Source organism: Azolla caroliniana, unplaced genomic scaffold (assembly GCF_043228905.1).
Source record: "Azolla caroliniana isolate FFs.n. ecotype wild unplaced genomic scaffold, voAzoCaro1.0.p SCAF_17, whole genome shotgun sequence".
NCBI lineage: Eukaryota > Viridiplantae > Streptophyta > Polypodiopsida > Salviniales > Salviniaceae > Azolla > Azolla caroliniana.
Window position 1 is genome coordinate 1,142,036 of NW_028230452.1, and position 24,265 is coordinate 1,166,300.

The following is a 24,265-nucleotide window of genomic DNA, read 5'->3' on the forward strand; positions in this document are numbered from 1 at the left end:
CCACGAAACCGTAGTTTTTACGGTTTAATAGTTTAACAATTTGAAAACTGTTTAACGGTTCGGTTCTATTTGGTTCAGGTTTCAAAAAATTTAAACGGTTCGGTTTTGACCCTTTCAAACCGAACCGAACCATTGCCGATTGTTATAACTTATATATTATGAGAAGTTCTCAGAGGGGCATTTCGGGAATTTGTATAAAATTATAGAGGGCTCCCCGAAAGCAAGAAGGCCGGAAAAGAAAACCAGAGCATCTCTCTCCCTCACAAACGAAGAAGAAGAAAGACAGAGAGAAGAAGACAGAGAAGGAGGAGCTCAGAGGAAGACAGAGAAGGAACTCACTCAGAAGAAGACAGAAGAATGATTATCCCTGTGCGTTGCTTCACCTGTGGCAAGGTGCGAATTCTTCTTCTTCTTTCCTTTTCCGTCTTTCCTCACCATATCGTTTTCTGTTTCGTATGGTTTCCTAGCATCAGTTTTCTTTTTCAGTTCTTCTACGTCTTTTGTTTCTGTCTGTTTGTCTCTTTTACGACCAGATTGGTCTCATCATTCTAGTTGTTTCTTTTCGCATCAGAAAATTTTCACTTTTCTCTACAGTTTTAATTTCAGAGTCTTCGCGTTTTCTTTTCGTAATATGGTTTTTACATATTCCATTAGTTTTTGTTTTAGCATCAGTTTATCACCGTTTCTATCGTTTTAAAGTGTGAGTTTTTCATGTTCTTTTTTAGGTTTAATGTAAGAATATTCAATTTATTCCAGGGTTCGAACATCATAAACAGGATTTTGTCTGGGTTTTAACCTCAGAATTTGCATTTTCTTTTAGTGTTTTGACACGGGACTTTTTATTTTCGTCCAGGGCTTAGCGTACATGAATTTCATGTTCTTCTAGGATTTTTGCATCAGATTCTTCATGTTTGTAGGGGCTCAACTTTAGGTTCATAAGAATATTCAGTTTCTTCCAGGCTTTGAACATCATAACTAGAATTTCGTCAGGGTTTTAACATCAGAATTTGCAAATTTTTTTAGTGTTTGCACATAAGACTTTCATACATGAATTTCATGTCTTCTGGAGTTTTTACATCAGGTTGTTCATGTTTGTAGGGGCTGAACTTTAGATTTTTCTTGGTTCTTTCAAGGCTTTCTAACATCAGAATATTCATTTTCTTCTAGAGACGTAGCATAAAAAAATCCATTTTTTCTAGGGGATTTAGCATCAGCTTTTCCCTGTTCTTTTAAGGTTTTAGCATCATAATCATAATTATTGCTCCTTTAGGGTTCCATGAAGTGTTTCATGTCCTTCTAGGGTTTAAGAAAAATTCGTCTATATTTCACCGGGTTGTTCTGTGATTATTTGTTTTAGGGGTTCACCATCAGAATTTTCCTTTCTAGCGTGTCAGCATCTGGTTTCATTTTTTTCTATGATTCCGGCCCTGTTCTTCTTGGGCTTAGCATCACAATTTCATGTTATAACTTCATTTATTTTGTATATTCGTCTTGGGTTTAAAGGCAAGTTTTCTAAGATTCCATGTTCTTCTCACATTGATTACATGATTGTCATGTTTTTCTAGGCTTTAGGAAGCAATAGATGAATCTATTTTATGTTATCTGGATGTTATGTTTGGGAGGAACAAGATCTTCTAGTGTCTGCTTTAGAATTCTCATGCTATTATAGGATTTCAATGTTAAGTTTCAATGGTCATTCGAGTGTACGATATCAAAATTTCATGTTTTATTTAGGGTTTATGAGGTGATTCATTTTATTTGTTTATGAATCTTTGGATGTTTTAGCATAAGATGTGTTTGCAACGATTGGCTAAGGGCAAATAAAGATGTTTTATTCCTTCATTTTTTTCATGCAGGTGATTGGGAACAAATGGGATACATATCTTGACCTTCTTCAAGCAGATTACTCAGAAGGGTAAGCTTTCTTATCCATCCTTCCAAATTTGGTAATATTCTAAGCAATATTTGTTTCTGCAACTAAATTCTTTTCTTTTGTACCATCATTGGTAATACTTGGAATGTAAACAGAGATGCACTTGATGCTTTAGGGCTGGTTCGATACTGCTGCAGAAGGATGCTCATGACTCATGTTGACCTCATTGAGAAGCTCCTCCAATACAACAGTAATAAATCAGATTAATTTCTCTCTTTCCTTCTTTTAAGGAGACTAAAACATGTTTAAGAGAACTAGAGATCAACAAATTAAGTAATATAAAAATCATAATGCAAGTTATTGATGAGATGAATTAAATTTAGTTGATTATGTGTGCCTTTACGGTAATGACTCAAAGCTTAGGTATCCAAGCTGTCTTCAATACACATAGTAAACCTTCATTTTTCTAAGCAGTGATAAAACTTTTTGTATTAATTTCCATTTGTGTATTATCAATAGCTTATTACTATCAACCTTTATTTGTTGGGAAGAATCTGACATAAGATTTAATGGTCTTGCAGCTCTGGAGAGAAATGAATCGAACCAGTAACTTATTGCACAACCTAATTCTGGAGCATTCTGTTCCTTTTAAAATTGGGAACATACTAGTATATCATATAATCATGAAATGGGTGTAGTTTTTATTGTTTTCCGGTGTGCAAGATGATATCCAATCTGGATTTCGATGGATTGGAACTGATCCTATTTATATTTTATAGTAGACATTTGGTTTGAGTAATTTTTGGAACTCCTACTCAATGTTTATTATAAAACATGTAGTATAAACTTGTGGTTCATATGTGAAGAAGACACCGTACCAAGTCTTGATTGACTGAGAGAATATGCATGTTTTTTTCCTTTTTTCTTTCTCATATTATTATAATTTATAACCATTGCTTGTATGATATACATTGTTTGTTGAAAAGCTTTTGCGATGCAAAACTTAGTAATAAATAGTCTCCGACTCTCCCCAATGCATGTTACAATGATAGAGAATTTTAGTTACTTATCAAGCTCCCTAAAATGATGCTAAGTCTACTGAATGGCATTTTAAAATACTAAATGTTTGTTGGATATCTTCAATAAGCATCATACAAGTCATATATATATCCCTTTTGAAGGGTATTGTAACCATGGCAATGCATGTGGCTAATGTCATGTTGCTGGTCAGATGTTTTGTATGTAGTCATCAGTTATTTTTTTTTTTATGGATAAATTTTTGCTAGTCAGTCATCTTCCAAATATGAAATATTTTTTTGCCTGTTGTATCACACAAAGATTGTCACATCTGCATCGATACAGGTTAGATATAAAGAGTCACCATGAATTTGGGTAAAAAGAAACTTCTAACGTTGATCAGATGTTTTTTTATTCGATGGGTAAATGTTCCCTAGTCATCTTCCAAAGATGAAATTTATTTTTGCCTGTTGTGTCACACAAAGATACTGTCATATCTGCATCGGTAAAGGGTAAATATTAAGGACAACCATGGATTTGTGTAAAAAGAAACTTCTATCCTATCATAGGAAAATAATGTCTATGGGCATTGTTGGATGATTATTGAGAATCGGACACCAATTAAGATGCCAATTAAGATGGCACCTGACATGTGATTGATCAGATCTTCTATTTTATTATTTAGATAAAAATATTTGCTAGTCAACTTCCAAAGAAGAAAAATATTTTTGCCTGTTGGAGCACAAAAGAGTCTGTTGTATCTGGCATTAGTAAGGCTAAATATGAAGCATCATGGGTTAAGGCAAAAAGAAACTTCTATCCTATCATGGGAAAATAATGTCTATGGGCATCATTGGATGATTATTGAAAATTATGATGGCAATGGGATACCTAAAGCCAAACACCAATTATGCCCTCTAAGCAGATAGAGAACTGCCCAACCTAACCGTGCAAATTGATTGCTTGCTAACTGTGTCCATCTACACGAAAGCTTCTGTAGATAAGAGCGATCATCATCAGACTACAAAATACACATTCCATCATATGGGGGGGTAAAAACCCAAATATGTAATGAAAGTTGGATTAGATGAAAATTGGACATAAATTATTATGGAGATGAAAAGCCAACTAACGGAGTTGGTCACTAATGCTTACATTCAGTAATCATTGGAATTGTAGATGATTACATTCAATAATATCATTGGATAGAGGGATGGGCAGAAATGATGTGCCATACTTAAGACACCACCTAGAAGGTTGAGCTCATATGTGTATGCTTTGTTCACACATAGAGACTTTGTGCTTCAATGTATGAATACACCTTAGGAAGGAGACACATATCAAGAACACATGTATACTCTTGGTCCCATAGGTCAAAACTGGCCTCTTTATGGATGATAAAAATTCTTATTCTAATTCTAATGTGGTGGTATTTTGAAGATTGTTGGTTATTGCCTTCAATGAAATACTTGGGAAGCATATGCCCACCATTGGATGAGAACATTCCATCACATCTTCCACTTTTTGATACTTTATTATCAGGAATAAGAGTAAATGAAAACTAGATGTGGGATTGGGCAATTTCTTTTTAAATGGGGATTTAACTCCAGGTTCTTTACAGAGAAAAGTAGCCAGGATTCTAAAGAATCTCATCCTATCTAGGGAAATAGAGTCTATTGACATAGTGAAATGAAAATTGGACACCTATTAAGTTCGGGGTCAGCTGTGTTGAACCATTGAATTGTATGTAAAACTGGCAATGATGCCAACCATTGAATCAGATGGATTTATAAAATGGGATCAGCATACTCAATACACAGGATTGATGACTATGATGAGCTGTTCTATCCTGATAATCACATGATTGCATGGATTTGATGATGTATTGAGCATTGCAAACAGTTGGCATAAATCAGAAGAACATGATACATAACAAAGCATCAAGAAACCATGAATTGTCAGTTTATGTACTTTTTACTCCACTATAATACAATGTCTATAAAATTACAAAATGTATAGAGAATCAAAACTTCTCTATCACTAGTAGGGTTTTTGGTGAGATTCAAACTTCTTCATCATCAGTACAGTTCTTTGCCACTTCTCATACTCATATACTTGATGATAACACCTTTCATTAGAAAGGGTGAGGCATGGCAATTCAGCCGAGATAACATTACTAGCTCCACTACTAATTCACTTCAGCTAACATAGCTTTATGCTAAAATTCAGGTTTCACAACACTATTACTTTCACTGGAATGTGCATACTGGATGAAGATAGTTCAGTAAGTGCATATGTACAGAACAAAGTTACTACTTTCAAGTTGAAAGTGAATGTACAGGACTTTTTAAATGCCTATACCAAATTCTGTACGAATTGTTCTCCAGGGAGGCACATAAAAGCCCGAACATCATTGTCCCCATGTCGGGAATCACCTGGTGAGCCACTACTACTAGTTTCAATTGGGAGGAGAACATTTGGGGCAGAGTTGTGGAAGAAAGATGGTGGGGTGAAGTAAGGTGAGGCACGGAAAGCGTCCATAGGATCTCGAACATCTTGCCTTCTTGAATGCCGACTGAAAAGCGATTGCAGCGACATGTGCCTTGATGCGCCCATTATCCTAATAGGTGTTGGTCCCACATTGTTGCACCTTGCATAGTGATTACCAAAAACTTCGTTTTCATTGTATTGCCTAGAGTTGGCAGTAGCATTAACACCATTGATAGATGCCTCTCCGGAAAGGAGTGACACTTGTTGTGAAGCCAACTGCTGCCTAGCAGGTTCTTGATTATTCAATAAAGGTGTACACTCTGAAGATGTAGAATTGTCCTTGGTAACATTCTTTTTGCATATTGGACAAAACCCTCGCCAGTTAACAAGCCATGCATCTATACATGAACAATGGAATCCTGAAAGGACAAGAAAAAACAAGAGGCTACTCTCAATTAAATCAGTACATAACAAATACACCTGAAAACTATGCGAGCATTCTCCACACTCACGATGATGGCATGGTAGTATCCTGAGACTTGAACCATCGATGTAGTCCTCCAAGCAGATTGCACACGTGTCAATTGTTTGAATGCCATTTTCACACTTATATACATCTGTTGGCAAGGCTTTTACAGTTCGACGGCTAATTCCTCTGCACTCCTTTGATCCTCTACTACGTGTTTGTCTTCCATTCTGCACTAGAAAGTAGATTGCAAATGCAGCTATCACACCGAGGAGGAACATAAATGCAGTTATCATCACTAGCCAAGAGATGCTCTCAAATGAAGAAGGCAGTATCCAGCAGTCCGGACGAGATCCATTTGCATGTTGCGCAAGTATTTCTCCGGCTATCTTTGATACAAATACTGCTGGTATCATAATACCACTTTTGCTTCCGGCCACTGACATAACAATTTAAAGCAGTCAATAACTGAGAAATCCATAGTTCTAAGTAAAGAATCTGAAATAGGCCTGGTGTTTCTTCATTAATGCCAAATGCCCCTACCTTTTAATTGTGTCCCCAAGAGCTCTTGAGCAGTCCTCTTATCTAAAATACACTATCTAATATCTATAAAATCATACAGGCACACATATAATCTAAAATTTATAATAGGATCAGCCCAACATTGCCATCCACCACATACACAGATCAATAAATATAATCAACATACCAATTGAACCGGTGATCTAAGCATTAATTCAACAAATTGATACATTTAAGGAGACCCAATGATCTAATCAGCTATTTACAAGTCATTGATCTAAAGAGTCAGTAACAAAAAATAATGATATTATACATCACACAAATCAATCATTACAAAAACAGTTGGGACCTTAAAAAAGGACTTTAGGCGACTGTACAACAAATTGTACACTTTATTAAGATTTTCAAAATTCTTGAAGCATGGTAATCTTAGATCTCATCAGACAGACAACACCACCAACAATGAATCTCACTTTAGGTTTAGCATTGCCAAGGAGAAGCTTATGTAGAGAATTTAATCCTAAGTTTTGGGAATCTTACTTGTTAGCAGTTGGTGACGACCTATATTGTCAGCAACTATGATGGCATTGTATCCTGCATCTTGTGCATGCCGAACCTTCATTTCAAAGGAGCAAAGGCCCCGTGATACAAGAACAAATCGTAAACTCTTCATGCATTCTTTAGTTGACGCCACTGATGTCTCATAGTCACTATCCAAAGGGGTACATGCATTGAATGGATTTGCTAAAAAAATAATGCCACAAACTCCAGCGCTTGGTACCTTAGGTGCTGACACATAAATATTTGTGAGACATTAGAGACTCATAATAATTGTTGAGACACATTGTTCATGAAAAAGGTTGAACCATGATCATATAACATTTATATCAAATAAATTCCACTTTTAAGAGTAGAAGAATTTACGTACAACATCCTATAATTAATTATATGATGCAACCAACATATATTCCATCTTGTCACATTCTTCTGTGCTAGAAAAAGTTATGTATATCCTTCAACACGATTGATTATAGCAATCCATGGTGTGAAAATTTTCAAGCCTGTCAATTATGAACATTTGCATACATTTTTTGATTCATCCATTCTGGATAACATATGTACATAAAATAAGGTGACACTAATATCATGATATTATATGGCATTATTCAATTCAGCCAGTTATTAACATTTTCAAATTCTTCCATATTCTGGTATAATAATATATCCTACTAATCATTCCGACAAAGCAAGAATGCAAATACATTGTCATCAATATCTCTAAAAATTAGAAAAAGGAAATCTTGAAGCCCAGTTCTCCTATATAAGATGGAATTTTTAATCTTGCATTAATCATTAAGTTAAGAAACAGATGTAATTGGAAACTAGAACTAAACGCATATGTAGGCATTAAGCAGAGAAAAAAATAGCATAAAAAAACAGAGTAGGAAATTAAATTTAAATTTAAATGAGAGATAGATACCAAAGCTTGCATCTGTGGAGGGAAATACAAGAGAATGATTATCTTTAGTTAAGGTAACAGCAGCCTCGGAGGGAACAAAGAGGAAACCAATCATCGCAAGAAGAAGATGAAGATGAGGAAGAAGAAACTCCATATCTTCTTCGAGGAAATACAAAACTCTGCAACCGATGGTACGTAAAGATTGAAACTTCGTGTAGTATATTCATTAACCCTAGGGTTTAGGCCACTGTGTCTGCCATCAACCCTAACCCTGCCTGTGCTAAAACCCTAGCCGCCATCGGGACGTTTCGGGAAGTTTTTTTTTTTTTTCGGGGGTCACGTGATATGGCCAAAACGAATAAACGTGAATTCCAAAATAAGCTTTCCATATCGGGAAACCTTATTGCGTGGTTATTTTTGTGTGTGTATGTGTGTTTGGGGGGATATTAACTGCATGAAGAAAAGACAGAAGAAACTCCAGTAGAAAAAGGACAAGTGTCAGAAAGATAGAAGAAAAACTCCAGTAGAAAGAGGACAATTGTCGGAAAGACAAAAGAAACTCCATTAGAAAGAGGACAAGTGTCGGAAAGATAGAAGAAACTCAAGTAGAAAGAGGACAAGTATCGAAGTTTGTTCGAGTTATCACATATAGGGGTGGGGGGGATGTGTTATGTAATGCCAGAAGACAGTGGCAACTTCTTCCCTCTCTACCACAAACTTTAGTGGATCTGGTGTTAATAATGTATACGCCATTTGGGCTATTTGCCATCTAATCCATGACCTATTCGTATGTCATGCCACAAAATGCTATGAATGGTTTTCTAAATTTTTGTCACCTTTTGATACGACGTGGAGGCATCAACACCATCAATGCATCCCTAGTCATTACATTGCGGCCTCAAGTCTCCCTCTCTCAAGTTCAGTTAATCACAAATAACATGTGGATTTTGTGGAAGCACAAAAGAAGTTCATTACTCAAGTGATTGGTAGGTAATTTCCTCAAGACTCCACTCTATAAAATGAGTGGTCTATGCACGGGCCTTCAAATTCTTGATGCACATAGTGGGCTCTTTTTTCAATTTTTTGATAATTGTCCGTCTTCAAAAATTGATCACATATAATCTTCCGATATTAGTGTGGAAGCGGCTATTGCATCACAATAGCAAACAACCCAATTAAAATTCCTAGCAGTAAACCATTCTTTGCCACATTGGACACACATTCTCAGGATTCATTCTGCCAGCTTTTTCACAACTTTGGGAAACGGATTGATCAAGACTCTGCTTACCGTCTATTTTCTATTATTAATGAACAATTTCAATGCTAGTTTACTATCCATAGGCTATTTTATCCTGCTTTTATGAGAATTACCCTCGAAATGGCAACCCACTCTTTTTTTTTCCAAAACAGCAACCCCACTCTTTCAATTGCTCCAATTGTGTTCAAATTACCATATCTCTGTTTTCAACATCCTTCTTTAAGAGCAAGAGGATAGTTGTGCTTGATCCCAAACTAAAATCATAAAGAATTAACATAACACACCAAAATTATGCTTAAGACTGTAAACCCACAGCAGAAATCTAGCCAACATCTATATTATAGGATTTCAACATCATCATCATATATTTTATTAGGTTCAAAATAAGAGCTGAAAGAAACAATATAGTGGAACTAATTGACTATACCTCCAAAAATTGTTACATCAATCATGCATATATGTAATGGCCTTTATATGATCTACCTATGATGCTAATAACACCGATAACAAACCCACTTGCATTGCCACAATTAACAACAACAGGCCACATTCTCAATGCATTCATTAGGGTTCAATATCTTTTTCCCATGTCAGTTCCTCTAGGGGAACAAGGATGAAACATGATATTAATAGGAGCAAAAAATCTACTCCAATTTTGCCAAAAACAAGGATAAGTGCTACTAATCCATTCATTTGCCTGCTTTGGTGATCTGTACCTTCAATCTTCAATATCAAATGTTTAACACAACAGTTTTTATTGAAACAACCTAAAGTGATCTGATGCAGTCAGTGAACACCAAAAGTAGGTCAACATCAATGATTCAAAGTCTAAACGAGAATTGTAATTAGCTCTTTTTTATTGTTTGTTTATGCTTTCACTTGAATATATCACTTTTTTGGAGCTGTAGGTGTAGTAGCAGTAGTCGCAGTAACAATCTCCCGAAGATCTGCAAATCACAGAATACTCAGAATAAAAGGATATCTAGCTGTATACAATTTCTTTCATACATTTACTTAGCATCCTTATGCATTAGATTAAAACTTTGATTAAATTCCATCTTCAAAAAAATACAATGCAAATATGGAAGAAATGTTGAATATACTACATACAAGGAAACAAACATATTTGCCATTATAAATTAATGACAATTTATGAAATCTTAGTCACCTCAAGGACAGAATTGTACAATCAACTGTGTTCTGTGTTTTGTAGCATTTGGGTTTTGGTGTGCTTGTGCGAAATGATCATAATCCCTAATGTCTTTCTTTGGTGGAGAAAACTTTTGTTAAATTTCAGCAAAGTAAAAAAAAACATGCCCAGTTTGTCCTTGATCCAAGAAGGATAAAATTGAAGTCACGGTCATAATAGTAGGATATCCTGGTTTCCTTGAGTGAAGAAGAAAAACTAATAGCAAATAAATGCAATGTTCTAATTGTGTGAACATAGAATGACATTATCACATGAGTACTCTATTTTCTTGATGGATCTTACTTGTTCCCTAGGAAGTCTTCGAACCACGAAAGAAGACTTTGTGTGTGTGGATATTATGCAAAATCCTATAGCCAATGGGCTCCAAACAAGATAAGCCACGGCAGTTGGGTTCTGGTTCATATGCTTGGTCCAAAGTGTAAACCTTCCGGTAAACATAAGCATGCATGTACAGGCATGAAGGTACTCTTGAGATCTCTGATCGATTCATACACATATAAGGCCTCTAAAATGCTACTTGCAGCAATATATACATACCTATATATATTTATATGGAGAGAGAGAGAGAGAGAGAAAGAAAGAAAGATATTTTAATGTAACAAAGAGCAATATGTTTTTTTGTTGAACGTCCTAGAATAAGAACTTGCCAAAATTCAGATATTAATGACAAGCATCAAGGAGTTTAATATCTAAAAAACTTGGAAATAAAACGTACTAGGGAGACAGAGCATGGCAGCAATTAAAAAACCACTGAAATTATAGGAAAGGGAGAAGGGGCAAAATAATTGATTTTTTTTTTTTTGAGGGGGGGAGGGGGAGGGAGAGCATCAGGTCTTAAATTGCAGGAGGCAGCTTCAAAACATTAAAGAAGACAATTGAAAAAGAAGAAAGAAAAGTTCAAATTTCATGAAAGTTACTCATGTATGTTTTGGGGGCGAACACGATCATTTAGCAAATATGGATTCTACTGTGCAGGGAAAATTGTGTTTCACTCATCAGTTGTACGTCCAATAAAAAACACATTGAGGATATAGGCTCACTAGGTGTTACATGTGCAAAAAATTGCTTAAACTAGAGTTATGCAGCACTCATCAGTTGTGCATCCAATCAAAAACACATTGAGGATATAGGCTCAGTAGGTGTTACATGTGCAAAAAATTGCTTAAACTAGAGTTATGCAGTTGGCTGTGCTTTTAGGGTTTGGGCCATTAGCTAATACTTGTGTTCTCTACTACTAGTAAAAAATAAAGACATGCTGAAAGAGGATCCAATGTTGGTGCCAAACATGGGAGTGGATTTCTTGTTTGTGAACAATCTAGCTACTTGGACATGACCATTGACAACCATCTCTTAATGAATCTACGATTTCTCCCTTTGGAACTTCCCCAGTGGGGAATTTTAACAAAACTGTTGCTTAGATTAGTGTTTCATCACCTCTACAAAATTCCAAAGGGAGATCCATAAATTGCATCATAGTTCTGAGAGTAAACTGATGTGACATGAGAATTGAAATCTACAAGACTCGTGATAAGTATCATCCTTTGCTGACTCAAGCTGTCTACCATCATCTAGCTTGAGCTTCATGTCAATGAATGGACTGATAGCCCGCCATTGCACTATGACAATTCATCCTCCACTTTGCAATTAAATGAGCATTAACAGTAATATCATTTATCCTTTCCACAGCAATGCAGTTCCACTTCTAAGAAAAGAAATTTGTTCACTTTGCAATTTAACGCCCATTGACAATAATACCGTCTATCCTTTCTACATCAAAGCAGTTCCATTTAGTGAAAAGATATGGCTTTGAGAATTCCACTGAACAGATTTCTATTCAAAATCAAGCTGAATTTTCTCATAATATAATCAAATAAGAAAACCTCAGTTTGCAGCACTTGCTGTACCCAGAGTATGACATGACGTCCAATAATCAAATATTGATTTCGGTTATTGAGGTCAGTGCACAGACATGAAATAAGCCATACCAAAAACAAAATGCAACCAAACATGCTGCAAAGAAAAATCTTTGGTAGCAGTTTTACAGAGTTCAATTGGATGCTAAAGAGGGAGAAAAATCAAAGACAGCAGCAAGAATTTGGATACATGTCATAAAGCAGGAACTAGTACACAACAATGCTGTCAATAAATGGACAAGCCTTTCACAGAGGTATGACTAAAGCAAATGACAAGCCTTTCTTGAGTAGGTGCAAGATACATGCTGCAACTACAATGAGTCTCTCTGGCAAACAAAGATGGAAAACAATGGGAAATGGAGAGTGTATGGATGTACTTGTGACATAGTAACACTTGTAATATAGGGTTGAACATGTTCTTCAAATGAAGATGATCAGGTAGCATGGAAACCATACATTTCTTGCTCGACAAAATCTTCATCAGTCTTGAAATTTATGGAAACCCTAGATGTTTGCTCAGCACATAAGATTCAAAGTGTTATTTGCATCAAATTAATAATCACATAAGACCCCCTTTACATCAGGATTACTAAATCCTAAATCTCTTGCTCAGACGCGCATTCAACAGTATGCTATTAGTAACATAGATTGATTTCTCATCACATAGGGTTGAAATGGAGATGATTAAATTATCATGGAAACTGTAGATTTCTTGCTCAAATTGTATAGGATTCAAATAATGATGATCAAATTGGCAAGGAACCCTTTATCTCTGACTTGGGCATATTGAATTCAAACAAGAATGCTGAAAATGACAAGGAAAACCCTAAATTTCAGGCTTGAACACATAGAATTCAAACAAGAATGCTCCACGTTGCATGCAAACCCAAAATATCTAGCCCAAACACATAAAATCCAAACAAGATGTTCAAAGTGACATGCATACCCAAAATCTCTGGCACATTGGATGCAAACAGATCTTCACTTGAGAATGATAAAGTAGCATAAAGCATCTCGCTTGTAGCATCAAATGCAAAGAAATCAAATTCCACACATCTTCAGGAGAATCGACAAGAACAAGAGCACGAGCAAGAGCAAAGCTGATAGAAATCAAATCCGATCGTGGTATTGAATCAACAGGAAACAAAAATGATCCAACAAGACAACGAGCATAAATAAAACATCCACATCCGGATTCCGTGCCAATATCAACAAAAACAACATAGCCGACAGAATAAAAACAAGATACTTGCATTATCTGATCCGATTAACAAAAGAGAACGGATTAGTTATCAAACATTTTCATCATGAAATATATTCCTCTCTTGCTTGTGCGTACCTGCTTTGAGGGGGCGTCCATCCTCCCACATAGAGACCTTGTAGTAGACCTGCTCGCGCTGCGCAGCCTGGGCTTTGTGAGGCTCCTTGAGGCACTTGCGGATCAGGGAAGCACACGTATTCACATACGCAACGTAAGTCATTCCCGCAGCGCGCCAGAACGGGCCAGACACCTGGCTTGACACAGCAGATGCCATTTCCTCGCTCGTCTTCCTTCTTTCTTCTGTTTCTCAGGCAACACACAGGCACACACACACAGAGATGAAACCCTAATCTTTCGTTTGCTAATTATAATAATTATAATGGATAGAGAGAGATGAGGGGCAAGTCTAGACTCTACATACTACACACATACACACAAGCGAGAGAGAGAGAGAGAGAACTTGGAGTCTATATGTATATATGTATATGACTTCTCTCATTACGTGAGTCGTGAAACCCTCAACATTCATGCGCCGAAACTCATGACCAAATGAATGAATGGATGAAGTTGCTTGGAACGTTGCAACAAAAGGCATGTGTGTCAGGCGATTACAGCGAGATAACCTCGACCCAATTGACCTATAATATGCATGTTGTTCTTTCCAAAAAAGAAGATTGTGTTGGCATGTCTCAACTCTCACCTCATCCACTAGATCTTGGTAATAGCAAGAATTATAATGGGCAACATTTTGGTCTTCTTATAGAGTGTGTTCTAGTTCTTAGCAGTTGTTCGGAGTGCACACTTCTTGATCTTGCCATTTATCTAGTGTGTGTATAATAAAAAAACCTCTTCATTAGAATATGCATGCATTACTTTAGCACCACCATGTAAGGATAATCCTCACTAGTCTCACACTCTAGTTAATTCCAACATCTAATATCAACACAATACATTTGATTGTGGTCACATCACAAACAATGAAAAAACATCGGAAGATTGTTTAGTGTTCTTGAGAAGACTAACACACAACAAAGTGAAAAGAGGAAATGGTGTCGAGCAAATTGTTATCGAAGGCTGCAAACGTTCAATTGATGTAGGAACATGACCATATAGAGCCTCCCATGTTATCAAAGTCATCATACACTTCATCATGCAAATGAGGAGGCTCATAAAATCCTTTAGTTTTAACTAGTTCAAATTCTTCTCTGATTACAAGAATAAGAGAACTTGCTATTTATCTAGTGTTTGTGTATGCTTGTAGCACCAATATGTAAAGTCAATCCTCCATGGTCCTAGTATGTGGTGGAGCACGCTGCTTAACCTCAGCAAAAATATTCCAAATGTTAGAAATTTTGACTTGGAATAGCTTGTGTTTGTAAATAGTATCAGAACATTTCATAATAATGAAACATATACTAACTTGAGTATGTCATTAACTTCATAGAGGGCCACGATTTAGCACTAAATTATGCAGTATCTAACCTTATTCTCTTTCATTCCCACAATTCATACTCTTGCCTTACTGAGCATCAAGGTCTTCTGCAAATTACATCTCCAACCTCCACTTTTTGAGAGAAATATGATACTTTGATGTCTATTTTGCTAAGCTCAATTTTGAGCCCCAGGTAAATGGCACTGATTGTTGCATCCTCATAATCAGATGTACACAAAGAATACAATAATCAGGTGTACAAAAGAGATGTAAGATGTATTTTACCACAGCTAATTATTTACTACACATACGAAATAAATAATTACAAACCTTTTGCATGGGTTATTCTAATAAATCATTTATGTTCATCCTAAGGCAGCAAAATTAGCATAAATGATTTGAAATCATACAACCAGGAAAATCATATAGTCGTCTCAAAAATGGCAATCTTCTATTTTCACAGCAAAAGACTTCATACCTTCATTGTTAACAACATTTTCTAGCTTTTTATCAAGTTTACGATCATCAAATGTTCTCTAAAGATCATGTAGCAGCTCAAAACAGAAACTAACATTGATAAAGCAAGCTTGAAGGTTGTCCTACACTGTTACAACCAAGAGAGTGTGCAAGACAAATCACCTCGTTCCATAGAGTGAAGAACGGGCGAAGACAAAGTAGGACAAAATCTTCAAGCTACCACTTTAAATGTTTGAGATAAGGTCCAACAAAAACGAGCAAAACCATCTGGCCTTATACTTGTCTCTACACTTATGAACATTACATGAATGAGATTCCCAAAGTCTTAACTACATTACATGCCTTAAGATATGCATGATTGGATCACTCGTGATGTGACGATGTTTGCATGTCGATCATTGAATCTGACTTCGAGCTTCCTGGTGAGGCAACACTTGAAGCTAATGACATGAATGAAGAAGCAGGAATGTGTGATGAAGCAACCTTTGTATCGCTTGGATGCCCTAGAGTTATTGATGTGTTTAACTGAGGTAATACAGCCTTTGGAAATGAATGTATTGGGAGAGCTTGTGATGATGACCTTTTTGAAGCAGCACCATTAACCATGGGAAGCTTAGCCCTTTCTTTATATTCCCTCATCTCACATACATATCGCTCTTTATCCTTAACTCCCTGTGCTTGATATGGCTACAAATGCAGCAAAAAGAGTTCAAAAAAATTAAGACTTTCCAGCATTTAAATAACAAGCTTAAATTTGATAATCCACTGTTATTTCTAACTGCAGAGCATATAAACAAGTTGAAGTCAACAATCAAATGCTTACGAAGGCTAGAGAATGTAAACAAGTAAAAAGTCTTCTTTTCCCAGCTACATAGCATGTAAACGAGTATATGGTTAATAATCCAGGGTTCTTTGCCAACCACAGACCATGAAAACCACCCGCTTAACAAAAATGATAAGTGTTTTTTCAACTACGAAGCATTTAAACGGCAAGCTTGAGTCTAATAATCATAAGTTTGTGATCAAACAAAATGCTTATGTCTAATAATTCAGTCTTTTTTTCCGAATAGCTTGTGACTAGTAATTCAGTCATTTTTCCAACGATGGAGCATGTATTTAAAACAAAACTTACATGTTTTTCATCTTCAGTAAGGTTGTTCCAAAGCTCTCCAATCATCTTACTGATTGCCTTATCTTTATCAGGTTGCATGGTTTTAAGCCTTGCACGTTGCTCAGCAAAGAAGAAATTATAGCCACTTCTATTCTGTCTAGGTGCATTTGGGTCTTTTCGAATAACTTCTGGTTTCTTCCTCTTCCGGCCCACAGATGTTGGGGTCAAATCGGTTGATTTTAATTCCACTCCAACAATCTGCATCATACCAGGAACGCTTGCATTCTGTGGTGTCGTATTCGTAGAGGCTACATGGTATAAAACTCCTCTCATTTTGCGTGTGCCAACCATCACTGTTACCAAATATCCATTGTCAAACTTCCCATCTATTGTTCCATTAACAACTGTCCCAATCGATGACGCAGGATCCACTGTAACGATAACATTAAATAGAACTATTATGTTTATTGATATATGAATCTGTATTGGGAAGAAGATAGGAACAAAAGGGGTTAAAACCTCCAAGAGCTTGTGCAGAATCAATTATTCCAGGTGGTCTATACTGTACATTTTCTGATTCATCCAAGCTTTGTTGAGAAAACTTTGAATCTTGCTTACAAATAGCCGGACGTTCTACAGTAGGATAAAATTTAATTACCATTATTATCCCATACCTTTATAAGACAAACTAAAATTTTGGGCAAGCCACATAAAATATAAACAGAAGCAGAAAAGCAAAAAAACCAGAAAAAGCAAACATACAAACAAGAAAGATGCTGCCAGCTCCATGCCTACAGTTCCAGACTCAATAAATACGAGCCCATAAAGTCCTCATGTATAGTTTTGACAAATGCAAAATCCTCCCACCTAAGGTAGTTAGTATCTACATGTAGGAGCGGAAGACCCCAAAACAAAAAGCAAATATGAAAACAAAAAAAACGTAAAAGAGAATCATATTTCCTAAGAATCATATAAAGAGCATGTATATTAAAATACAAAAATCAAGAGATACATGGCACATACAGAAAAGACAATTATGATCCTCAACCAGATTATTCAGCTATCAAGTTTCTATAATATTGTCTGTCATACATATATGGTAAACAAACATATTACCTTGGCGTTGAACAATTCTCCCAGTAGCACCAAAAAGGTAGACTTGTTCATAGAATTGAAGTGTTCTAGTATAAATTCTCCGCAGTAAAGATGCTTCAGTAGCACTTGAAGAAGTATTAAAAGCTTGCATGATTTCTTTCCATTTCCTTTCTTTGCTCACCTGAAGGCATGAATTTAAAATATACAGGTGTTTGATCATTTATGCTGGGCAGTTTCACATGAATTCTTTGCCACTTTTAGGGTTGGTGTAGATTAAAATACAATTTAACTAATAATGACAATAAAATCTGTCACCAAGAGGTGGTTGTTTTGTTCTTCTTTTATGACATAATAACTATTTATTTCTATTTTATGATATTTACTTGATCCACCAGAACTTTTGAGATTAGGAAAGACAACAACACAGATCAGTATGAAACATTTAAGGGCAAATGGTTCCTAGGACTTCGGTGCCAATCCAGCAGCCGGTCAATCCAGTTAGCATTCAGTTAAAATATGTAGAAGTATGCATGTATAATCGTAAAATTGGGCCTTCCAAGGCCACTTTAGCTTAGGCCCAACATAGAGTCACTTAATAGTGAGAAGCAAGAGGGCTAAAATATAGTTTTAAGGGATGGCAATCATGATTGCCTTAATCAAACAAACATCTTTTGATGTAGAAACTTCAAATTCAGCTTTAGAACTAATTGGTAGCCATCTCAGATGGCTGAAAACTACTAGTCTCATAGCTTGTTTACTCTCTTTTCCAATATGGTCAATGAGAGTACCTTGCAACTACTATCATTAATATAAGCTTCAATCATTGGCTTTTACTTAGGGTTTATTCTATATCTTGCTATATCTTCTTTTGTTAATTATCAAAGAGGAAGTACTGAAATAGGGGGCGGTCTTTGGAGGTAAAAGGGTGCCAACTTACTTGTTTGGGGGCAATCTGGTTTCCTCATATGCGAATTAAGTCTTAATGAGGGCACTTTAACGAAGAGCTTCTCCATTCATATAAGATTTCTCCTGTGATGAAATTTAGCTGAATTGTTGGTTCAATTAGTATTTTACAGCCCTGTGGAAGTTCTACAAACTGGTTTCATCACAAATGACAAAGTGAGGGGCGCATTTTCCTTCAACATGTCTTCAAGACAATTTAATTTCCAAGCATAGAGCTATAAGGCAATTCATATATAATTATAAACATGTCCCACATGAAAATATATTATCACATGAAACAGTACCCCAATGAAAATGCATGTCCAGCCCACAAGACTAAGAGGAGAGAGTTCATCTCTTTGCATTTAATGACTTATCCTCAGAACCACATAACTCAACCTCCAGACTTTCCTCCAATACACACAGGGAAAACACTTTTGGTAGAACCGGCTAATTTTCCATCGTATCATATGTCCAAACAAAAACATGTGGCCTGTAAAATATATATACATGGAGAGAGAGAGGGGCAGACCTAAGGTCTCTTGATAAAAATGTCTGATCACCTGTACAGAACAACATTGTCACCAGACTTCAGCTTCAAACAGAAGCTGAACATCTGAAGGTTCAACTAATGTGACCATGTAACCTATTATGGTAGGTAGCATACCAATGAAATCATATTCTCATTGTCATTAACGAGAACTTGTGTAGGATCCATGCACATATGAGAGGAAAACAATATTCTTTGCAGAATGTGATCTATTCAAAAGTCAGAACATATTGACAGGCACACAACTCAAAGACTCTGACAGACATATTGTATTGTGGCTGGCCTACAGTACCAGAGAGATCTACCTATGAAATGCAGATAACGAGGGCTCCAAAAATATTAAAAGCTGAAATTGAGCCATTCCCATGTTGATAGTTTTGTGTATTTCTTTGAGAAGATAGCTATATATTCCAAACGCCTCTCTGCAAACATGTTGCAGAAGAACCACAAAAACAGAATATAAAGGATCTTAAAGGCTGAATTTGGAATCTTGAGTTTCCTCATTATCAAATTCATGCTCTTTACATATCTTTCCCATTGGTATCCCGAATTCAAATCTAGCTAACACAGCTTAGATTGAGTCTTCAATCTTTCACCTTGCTATTAGAAGGTGTAATCCAAAAGAAGGAAATAAAATCAATTACTAGCAATAACGCAAACGAAGAAAATAAGAATATCTGCACAGCACATTATATTATTAAATCCAAAATTTACAGCTATGTATATATAACCTCCATCGACTAATATGTGCCTGCAAACCTCCTTCTGATCTCTAGTTCTATACAGAAGGTTAGTGTAGAAAGAGCTTACTTTTTCAAATCCACCGCGATTTGTAACTTCTTTATACAGTTTATGTAGATCAAGATCCTCCTCTCCAAGCTTTGGAATCCTAAAACATATATCATTCCAGATATAAAACATACTATAAAGAGCTTCATTAATTGATTGTACTATACAGGGTTGGCTCACAATCACACAATGACCTAAAAGTTTAAACTTACACGACATGCACTCCGAGGGCTGTGTGAAACTTCTGAAAGGTTTCCCAAAAGAGATTTTGATCTTCAAGAACTGCAAAATGTGTAGCAAGGCCAGCTGGATAAACCTGTTCTGGACCATGATGCAAGGGTAAAGATGCATGGTGAGGTTGAAAAGACAAGGATGAATCATGATCTTTCAATGTTTTTTCTTGGCAAATTTCATTAGATGCAACAATAGGCTCTGAAAAAACTACTCCTGGTTTGTCTTGCAAAGAGGAGGTCACAGGTTGGGAAACACAGCCAAGCAAATGTCCAAGTGTGTTTTTCGATTGTTCTGATGATCCTTGAGAGGACTCCGAAGCAATACTTTTAGGAAAAACGTCCTGTGGTTCATTTTGTATAACTCCTGAGCTCGTTTGGATAGAACAAGTAGTTGTTAAGTCCTTCATGGTATATGGTTGCATGAAGGACGATTTCTGATTCCCTAAAGGTATTTGGGTTGAAGTAATCGTCACATTATTAGGAGAATGAAGTGAAGATGAAGGTAGAATGTTCTGATTAGATTGTATAGGTTCAGCTGATTCTCCTTCAATGGATTCAGGCCTCATTTGGATCGAACTTGTGAGCATGCACGAAACTTCCAACTCCTTCATTGAATGTGTTTCTGTGAAGGCAGACTTATGATGCTGTAAATGTCCTTGACATGAAGTAATATTCTCCTTATCAGAGGAATGAACCAAACTGGAAGGAAACGTTTGATTCAATGGCCTTGTTTCCACCGACATTCCTTCAACAGGTTGAGGACTCATTTGGATTGAGCTTGTTAACATACAAGAAGCTTTAAACTCCTTCACTGAGTTTGTTTGTGTGAAGGCAGACTTGTGATGATCTGGAACTCCTTGTCGTAAAGTAATATTTTCCTTATCAAGAGAGCAAAGCAAACTTGAAGGTAAAACATGCTGACCTGATGGCATTGATTCCAATGAAGTTCCTTGAACAGATTCAGATCTTAATTGATCCGAAGTTGCAAGCATACACGACGCTGAGTCTAACAAACCTCTTGGTGTAATTTTATCATGAGAATAATGCAAACTTGAACAGGAAATCTGTGGATCAAATGGTTTTTCTGGCGACTGTTGACAAGAATTTCCTTGCAAAGGTCTCTGGCCTAACTGCAGACAAGGCATGATAGCCTTATGAGATGGAACTTCTGGAGTTGGTTCTTCTTGAAAGGATGAAGAAAGCTCCAGATTCTCTAAGAAAATGGTTGTATTCTGCCTGTTTGGAGATCTTTGAATAGATTTGTCATCCGTAGGCTTCAGAAACCCTAAATTGGATTCGTTATTCTGTTGTTCAGAACATATTGATTTTGGATCTTCTGCAAAGGAAAAAGATTTATGTTTATCCACAAGTCCTTGCCAAGAAGGAGATCTCTGATTATCTGATGGATCCCCAGAGGATATAGCTGCCACATTCTGCACGGATTGTGACAAAATTCTATGAGATTCCTGCTCAGGAAAAATTCTCTGAGATGTTTGCTGATGAATTATTTCCTGGGGTTCCCTATGGGAATCTTGTTCAGGAAAGATTATACCAGATTCTTCTTCACAAAAGCTTCTGTGAGATCCTAGTTCAGGAAAGAGACTGTGGGGTTCTTGTTCAGCTGTTATTCTCTGAGCTGCTTCTTCAGGAAGGAGTCTCTGAGATTCTTGCTCGGACAAGAGTCTCTGAGACGCATATTCAGGAAGCATTCTCTGAGGTTCTTGTTCTGAGGAGATTCCCTGAGATGACGGTTCAGGTAACGTGCTCTGGTGTTTTTGTTCAGGAAACAATCTCTGAGACGCTTGTTCAGGAAACAATCTCTGACGTTCTTGTTCAGGAAACAATCTCTGAGGGTCTTGTTCAGAGAATGATCTCTGAGTTCCTTGCTCAGGAAGAAGTCCAGGAAACTCTGTCTGAGATTCTTCCTCAGGAAGCATTCTCTGGTCTTCATGCTTAGGAGATACTCTCTGATATTCTTGTTCCAACAAGATTCTGTGAGATTCATGCTCAGGAATTGTTTTCTGGAAATCTGGCTCACAAGAGATTTTCTGAGAATCTTGAGGCCGGAAAGGCTGCTGTAGTGAAAGAGAGGTTTCAATGTCTATCCTTTCCTGTGTTCTGCATTCGTGAGGACAGGAAGCTTCTGCCGATACCGACTGCAAAGTTCCAAAGCAAAGTTGGGGAGAAGACGAATGAAAATCCAAACCAGAAACTGATGCTAAATTTGAAGTCGAACCTAAAGCTGAAGCTGAAACTGAAGACAAAGCTGGACCGGACGGTAGAGATGAAATGGATGAAGAGGAAGAAGTATGTGCAGACAGACACAAGAAGGTTCCTGGAGCTTCTTGGTCCTTCTGAAGGTTCATTTCAAGTGACATTTCTGTAGATATCTCCAGAGTAAGAAAAACGATTTTATTTATATAAGAGTTACCTGAGAGACAGGAAAGAAGAAGAGAAAGAGTGAATATGATCAGAGAGAATCAGGATGAAGCGAGGAAATAAAATGTAGACGCCATCGCCAGGGAAAAAGCTTTTATTTCTTCTTGGTCTCTCTCTCTTTCTTTCTTGCTAAAGATTCAGGAAGCAGAGAAAGATGACGCCATATACAGGTCGAACTCTTGGTTGGCCTTCTTCTCTCTTACTTGTTTTTTCTTTTGTCTTTCTTACTCGCAAAGGCTCCACATAGCAGGGAACGATGGTGCCATAGCCATGAAGAAACTCTTCTTCCTCCTTTCTTTTGTTTTCTCCTATTCTTCCAGTCGTCTTTAAAATCAAAAATAAACTCGACGGAGGGGGTTCAGGAGGCAGAGAAGTAAACTGCGAGGGACGCCATGACAAGGAGGAATGATTCTTCTTCTTCTTCTTCTTCTTCTTCTTCTTCTTCTTCTTCTTCTTCTTCTTCTTCTTCTTCTTCTTCTTCAATCAATCAATCAATCAATCTGTCTCTCTGTCAGTCTTTCCTTCCTGTCTACTCTGTGTTTCATGGCCGAGGGTGAGGGGGGAAGGGAAGGATGGAGCGAGGGAAGGCATGGCATGGCGAGGAAGAAACGCTCCGGTCTGTCTGTCTGTCTGTCTGTCGTGCTGTTATCGATTCTTTATACTTGGCGATGGCTATGGAAGAGGAGGGGAGGGGTTGACAACACTGTGCAGAAAGAGTGAGAGAGAGAGTGAGAGTGAGAGAGATGGAGGGAAAAATGTAAATCGTTGAGCTTTCCTTATTTGGCTTTGAGTTTTCGAAGACGAGGTTTTGGGGGAGGGGGTCTATGAACGAGGTTTTGGGGTGGGATGTGTCGGGTGGCCGGGCGGACAATTCACTATCCATCGTGATTTGTCCATATGTATGCATGCATGTATGTACCTACTTACGTGCATGTGTATTTTTTCTTTTTTCTTTTTTTTTTTTCCAAAGAAAAACTCCTTCCATTAATTATAAAATTTTACAAATGAGACGAGTATGTACAAATCCCTCTAAGGACGCGATAGTTCCATCTTACGTGCATGTGTATTTGCATTGCATGTATGTATGCATGCATGTATGTATATGCGTGTGTATGTATGCATCACCCTCGATGTGACGCAGTTGACACTTCCGAAAGCCATTGTCCCTAACCTACATTGTCCCCATAGATCAAGCATCGCCCTCCCTTGTTCCTTATCCCAACCCTCAGTCCTCCAAGATTGCCCACCCAATGTCCCTAAGAATATGTCGAGATCATGTGACAGTTTCCTGAGAACCAACTTAAGTAAGTTATGGCCTCCGAGAGACTGAACATGACCTCATTACTACTAGCCTTGGCCCTTGGTTGAAGATTGTCGAACCGTTTCGATGTCATTGAGGATATGTTTACACCTTGAGCGAAGTGGTTGGCATTTTCATTTGTTTATTTCAAAACACCAAAGTTTTTTTTTATCTATAAACATCTTGCTATGTCAAAATCGTGCATCATTCTCCAAGCATATGCAAGAAACGACGCCACATCCATGATATTGCTCCTTCTATTGACGATGTCTAGGTCGAAACTAAATTGTATTCGAGAGTGTAATGATGTTATTTGCACATAGTCAATGTGCTTCATCCTCGTTTGTTCGTGATTAGACACTATCATTCATCGTAAATAAGAGTTGTCAACACCTCCATTTCGACTTTTACTAATGACATAAATCGAT

At 37.0% G+C, this 24,265-nt stretch overlaps 4 protein-coding genes across 4 annotated transcripts; 1 reads left to right on the forward strand and 3 right to left on the reverse strand.

Moving 5' to 3' along the window:
* The first annotated feature begins 266 nt into the window (after positions 1-266).
* Positions 267-2,730, forward strand: LOC147852661 (DNA-directed RNA polymerase subunit 10-like protein). Its single transcript, XM_087332812.1, has 4 exons — positions 267-393; positions 1,857-1,915; positions 2,029-2,123; positions 2,455-2,730. The coding sequence occupies exons 1-4, from the start codon at positions 358-360 to the stop codon at positions 2,481-2,483; spliced, it is 219 nt and encodes a 72-aa protein (XP_087188938.1). The 5' UTR covers positions 267-357; the 3' UTR covers positions 2,484-2,730.
* Positions 2,731-4,875: 2,145 nt separating this feature from the next.
* Positions 4,876-8,013, reverse strand: LOC147852662 (receptor homology region, transmembrane domain- and RING domain-containing protein 5-like). The gene is made up of 4 exons (XM_087332762.1): positions 7,849-8,013; positions 6,909-7,157; positions 5,893-6,285; positions 4,876-5,799 (listed from the first exon to the last, which is right to left on the reverse strand). The coding sequence occupies exons 1-4, from the start codon at positions 7,979-7,981 to the stop codon at positions 5,246-5,248; spliced, it is 1,329 nt and encodes a 442-aa protein (XP_087188888.1). The 5' UTR covers positions 7,982-8,013; the 3' UTR covers positions 4,876-5,245.
* A 1,477-nt stretch (positions 8,014-9,490) lies between these two features.
* On the reverse strand, positions 9,491-13,869 carry LOC147852663 (ATP synthase epsilon chain). Its single transcript, XM_087333665.1, has 2 exons — positions 13,548-13,869; positions 9,491-10,032 (listed from the first exon to the last, which is right to left on the reverse strand). Exons 1-2 carry the CDS (start codon positions 13,741-13,743, stop codon positions 9,974-9,976), a joined length of 255 nt encoding a protein of 84 aa, XP_087189791.1. The 5' UTR covers positions 13,744-13,869; the 3' UTR covers positions 9,491-9,973.
* A 1,460-nt stretch (positions 13,870-15,329) lies between these two features.
* Positions 15,330-22,722, reverse strand: LOC147852664 (uncharacterized). Its single transcript, XM_087333237.1, has 6 exons — positions 20,078-22,722; positions 19,887-19,965; positions 17,606-17,765; positions 17,009-17,122; positions 16,511-16,920; positions 15,330-16,065 (listed from the first exon to the last, which is right to left on the reverse strand). The coding sequence occupies exons 1-6, from the start codon at positions 22,474-22,476 to the stop codon at positions 15,742-15,744; spliced, it is 3,486 nt and encodes a 1,161-aa protein (XP_087189363.1). The 5' UTR covers positions 22,477-22,722; the 3' UTR covers positions 15,330-15,741.
* Positions 22,723-24,265: the final 1,543 nt, after the last annotated feature.

Excerpts from the sequence above, each read along its gene's own strand:
- LOC147852661 (XM_087332812.1), top strand. The coding sequence starts at position 358 with ATGATTATCCCTGTGCGTTGCTTCACCTGTGGCAAG. Across the intron at positions 1,916-2,028 it reads CAAGCAGATTACTCAGAAGG|AGATGCACTTGATGCTTTAG; the intron begins GTAAGCTTTCTT and ends GAATGTAAACAG. Across the intron at positions 2,124-2,454 it reads GAAGCTCCTCCAATACAACA|CTCTGGAGAGAAATGAATCG; the intron begins GTAATAAATCAG and ends ATGGTCTTGCAG.
- LOC147852662 (XM_087332762.1), bottom strand. The coding sequence starts at position 7,981 with ATGGAGTTTCTTCTTCCTCATCTTCATCTTCTTCTTGCGATGATTGGT. Across the intron at positions 7,158-7,848 it reads CTCCACAGATGCAAGCTTTG|CACCTAAGGTACCAAGCGCT; the intron begins GTATCTATCTCT and ends TTTATGTGTCAG. Across the intron at positions 6,286-6,908 it reads TCGTCACCAACTGCTAACAA|TGGCCGGAAGCAAAAGTGGT; the intron begins GTAAGATTCCCA and ends TTGTTATGTCAG.
- LOC147852663 (XM_087333665.1), bottom strand. The coding sequence starts at position 13,743 with ATGGCATCTGCTGTGTCAAGCCAGGTGTCTGGCCCGTTCTGGCGCGCT. Across the intron at positions 10,033-13,547 it reads TGGACGCCCCCTCAAAGCAG|ATCTTCGGGAGATTGTTACT; the intron begins GTACGCACAAGC and ends TGTGATTTGCAG.
- LOC147852664 (XM_087333237.1), bottom strand. The coding sequence starts at position 22,476 with ATGTCACTTGAAATGAACCTTCAGAAGGACCAAGAAGCTCCAGGAACC. Across the intron at positions 17,766-19,886 it reads ATCGCGGTGGATTTGAAAAA|GTGAGCAAAGAAAGGAAATG; the intron begins GTAAGCTCTTTC and ends TCATGCCTTCAG. Across the intron at positions 16,921-17,008 it reads TTCTGCACAAGCTCTTGGAG|TGGATCCTGCGTCATCGATT; the intron begins GTTTTAACCCCT and ends TTATCGTTACAG.